The sequence below is a fragment of the Aythya marila genome, assembly GCF_965140915.1.
Source record: "Aythya marila genome assembly, contig: HAP1_HAP1_SCAFFOLD_700, whole genome shotgun sequence".
Lineage (NCBI taxonomy): Eukaryota > Metazoa > Chordata > Aves > Anseriformes > Anatidae > Aythya > Aythya marila.
In genome coordinates, this window is record NW_028136650.1 from 27,864 (window position 1) to 31,443 (window position 3,580).

The 3,580-nt window shown below is 46.5% G+C and overlaps 1 protein-coding gene across 1 annotated transcript; it reads left to right on the forward strand.

Annotated features, from left to right (window-relative positions):
* Positions 1 to 394: 394 nt before the first annotated feature.
* On the forward strand, positions 395 to 2,753 carry LOC309891651 (olfactory receptor 14J1-like; the record flags this gene model as incomplete). Its single annotated transcript, XM_082785994.1, has 2 exons — positions 395 to 1,268; positions 2,596 to 2,753. Coding segments are annotated over exons 1-2 (910 nt in total), but the record flags the coding sequence as incomplete, so codon positions are not given.
* Positions 2,754 to 3,580: the final 827 nt, after the last annotated feature.

Sequence of the window (3,580 nt, forward strand, 5' to 3'; positions counted from 1 at the left end):
GGACAGCTGCAGGCAGCACAGAAGCTCTCTGTGGGAGTGAGAGGGAGCTGCTCTCACTATATGATGAGTTGGGCGAGGGCTTTGGAGATGCGCACTTTGAACCTGGATTCCTCTGCTCTCAATAGCATTAAGGGTCAAGTCAGAGGAACACCTAAGTGTGACCAACCTCCCGAGGAGTCTGCATGGGGCAGCTGAGACCAGGACTGATTGATACACCTTCTGTCCTCACTCTGCCCTGAGGGACAGTCCCTTTGCCTTGCAGGAGCCCCAGGATTTCACTTGGTGGGCAGTACACCAAGGATTTCTACCTTTAAGGACTTCTTAGGTGGGTAGGACAAAAAAAATACACAAAAAAATACACAATACACCAAGCCCTATTCTGCAAGTGAGTGAATTTCTGCAACAATGATGAAAAGTTCCTTTATATATTATGTCTACACAAGTGTTGTTTTTATTTCTTTTTATTTTTTATTTTTTATTTCTTTTTAGACCGGCCTCAAGGTCAAGAGACATCAAATGTCCAACAGCAGCTCCATCCCCGAGTTCCTCCTCCTGCCATTTGCAGACACACGGGATCTGCAGCTCCTGCACTTCGCACTCTTCCTGGGCATCTACCTGGCTGCCCTCCTGGGCAACGGCCTCATCCTCACTGCCATAACCTGTGACCACCGCCTCCACACCCCCATGTACTTCTTCCTCCTCAACCTCGCCCTCCTCGACCTGGGCTGCATCTCCACCACTCTCCCCAAAGCCATGGCCAATTCCCTCTGGGGATCCAGGGCCATTTCCTATGCAGGGTGTGCTGCCCAGGTCTTTCTCTTTCTATTCTTCCTCTCTGCAGACTATTCCCTTCTCACCATCATGTCCTACGACCGCTACGTTGCCATCTGCAAGCCCCTGCACTACGGGACCCTCCTGGGCAGCAGAGCTTGTGCCCAGATGGCAGCAGCTGCCTGGGGCAGTGGGGCTCTCTGTGCTCTGCTGCACACAGCCAATACATTTTCCCTGCCCCTCTGCGGAGGAAATGCTGTGGACCAGTTCTTCTGTGAAGTCCCCCAGATCCTCAAGCTCTCCTGCTCACAGTCCTACCTCAGGAATGTTTGGGTACTTATGATTGGTGTCCCTTTAGCATCCATGTGCTTTTTTTTCATTCTTTTTTCCTATGTGCAGGTCTTCAGGGCCGTGCTGAGGATGCCCTCTGAGCAGGGCCGGCACAAAGCCTTCTCCACGTGCCTCCCTCACCTGTTCGTGGTCTCCCTGTTTGTCATCACTGGAGTTTTTGCCTACATAAAGCCCTCCTCAATCTCCTTCCCAGCCCAGGACCTGATGGTGTCATTTCTGTACTCAGTGATGCCTCCAGCACTGAACCCCCTCATCTACAGCATGAGGAACCAGGAGCTCAAGTGTGCCATTAGGAATATGATTTCAGTGATGTTTCTGAAAAGTGATAAATTACTGCTTTTTCTCCACAAATGACTTCCTGGGTACTTGTTTCATGATCATTATTGTAACATTTATCTTTGTTGTCATTCCCATTCATTAGTTTATTAGTTTTTTTTTTTAATATATATATCTACCGTACATTGAGGAATGAACCTACTTTTTCAGTACTCTCTCTTATCATCTGCTTAATAAAACAGTTTCTCCCCAACAGACTGCCTGAAATCCTGCTTCTTCTTTCAAAGCTGATGCCAATAACATGGCTGAGCAGTGTGGTGGTTTCACAGCAATGGGCAGCTGAGCTCCAGCACATCACACTCATCACACTTTCACCCCCTCCTCAAAGGAGTAGCCGAAGAAAACAGAGTGGAAAGGGCTCCTTTTTTTTTATTATTTTTTTGAAGATACAGGTAGAAGACTTAGCATTTGCAGTCTTGGGCAAAACTGATTCAGTGTAGGGAGATTAAGATCACTTACTGAGATTTAACTAACTGACTGGAGCAGTGAGGAACTAAAAACAAAAAGTTTCTCACTCTTATCTCTCCCAGCTGCTGTTGTGTAGCAGCTTATTTTTTACTCTTTCTTAAATATGTTTTCACAGAAATGCAAATGCCATCACTTATTGGCTTGATTCTTCTGATTGGCTGGATTCTTGTCACAGAAGCCACCCCTATGGCACCCTGCTACCAAAACCTTACCAAGTTAACTCACTACAGGAGGGATACAAATTTAATCAGAAGGTTGGAGCAACTCTTGTATGAAGAGAGGTTGAGAGAGCTGGGGATGTTCAGCCTGGAGAAGAGAAGTCTCTGGGGTGACCTCATTGCAGCTTTTCTTTTTTTTCTTTCTTTCTTTCTTTTTTTTTTTTTTTTTTAAAAAAATAATAACTTAAAGGGGCCTCAGGGAAATGGGGCTTCTCACACTTAGTATTTTTGTTTTGTTTGGGGAGTGGTTTGCATTTATTTTGCTGTCCTATGTGCAGATCCTCAGGATCTGTTGCTCATATTCCTACCTCAGGAGTGTTTGGGTACTTACGATTGGTTTCTCTTTAGCATCCATGTGTTTAATTGTCATTCTTTTCTCCTGTGTTCATGGACGGCACAAAGCCTTCTCCACGTGCCTCCCTCACCTGGCCGTATTCTCCCTGTTTTTCAGCACTGCCGTTTTTACCTACTTGAAGCCCCCCTACATCTCCTCCCCATCCCTGGATCTCGTGGTGACAGTTTTGTACTCGGTGGTTCCTTCAGCCATGAACCCCCTCATCTACAGCATGAGGAACAAGGAGCTCAAGGATGCACTGCAGAAACTCATGAGTGGGTGTACATCAGAAGTAACGTACTGCAGGTCTTCTCCGGAATAGCACTGCTAATATAACTCATGATATGCCAAACTTGTCTTTTGTTCTTTGGTGGTTTTGGTTTGTTATTAATGAGGGCAACAATGTTTTCCATATAAATTGTCATTATTGATCCTACTCACGTATTTAAACAAAACAAAGGAGCCTGCAGTGAAGAGTGTGTCTGAGATGCTTTTTCTGAGAATTTTGCTGGGGGTTCCAGGGTAATGCCCATGGGTGGAAATGAAGAGGAATATAGAGACCCACCATAGCAGCACTGCCAGGAAGCAGCAGGGTTTCGTCTGTCCAGAGCTACTTTCATCCCGCTTCTACAATCTCCTTCTGAGTGTTTTCTGTTGGCATAAGCCTGATTGTTCCTGTAACTTGGTCACAGTACTGCTGTGTGGCAACCCTGTGACCACAGGCAGGGACTGGCAACAGGCGTTTTTGTGACACAGCTGGCCTCCAGAACAGCATTTCCATCCCATAAAGTGATTCTGCTCAGGGTAGTGCCTGGCTGTCCTGGTTTCAGTTAGCACAGAATTAATTTTCTTCCTAGTAGCTGGTGGAATGCTGTGTTTTGGCTTAGAATGAGAAGAGTGCTGATAACACCCCGATGCTTTAATTGTTGCAGAGCAGTGCTTATACTAAGCCAAGGACATCTCAGCCTTTGCTCTGTCCTTCCAACGGGCAGGCTGGGGGGTGCAGTAAGAGCTGGGAGGGGACAGACCCAGGACAGGTGACCCAAACTAGCCAAAGGGGTATTCCATACCATCTGACGTCATGCTAAACAATATATAGGGG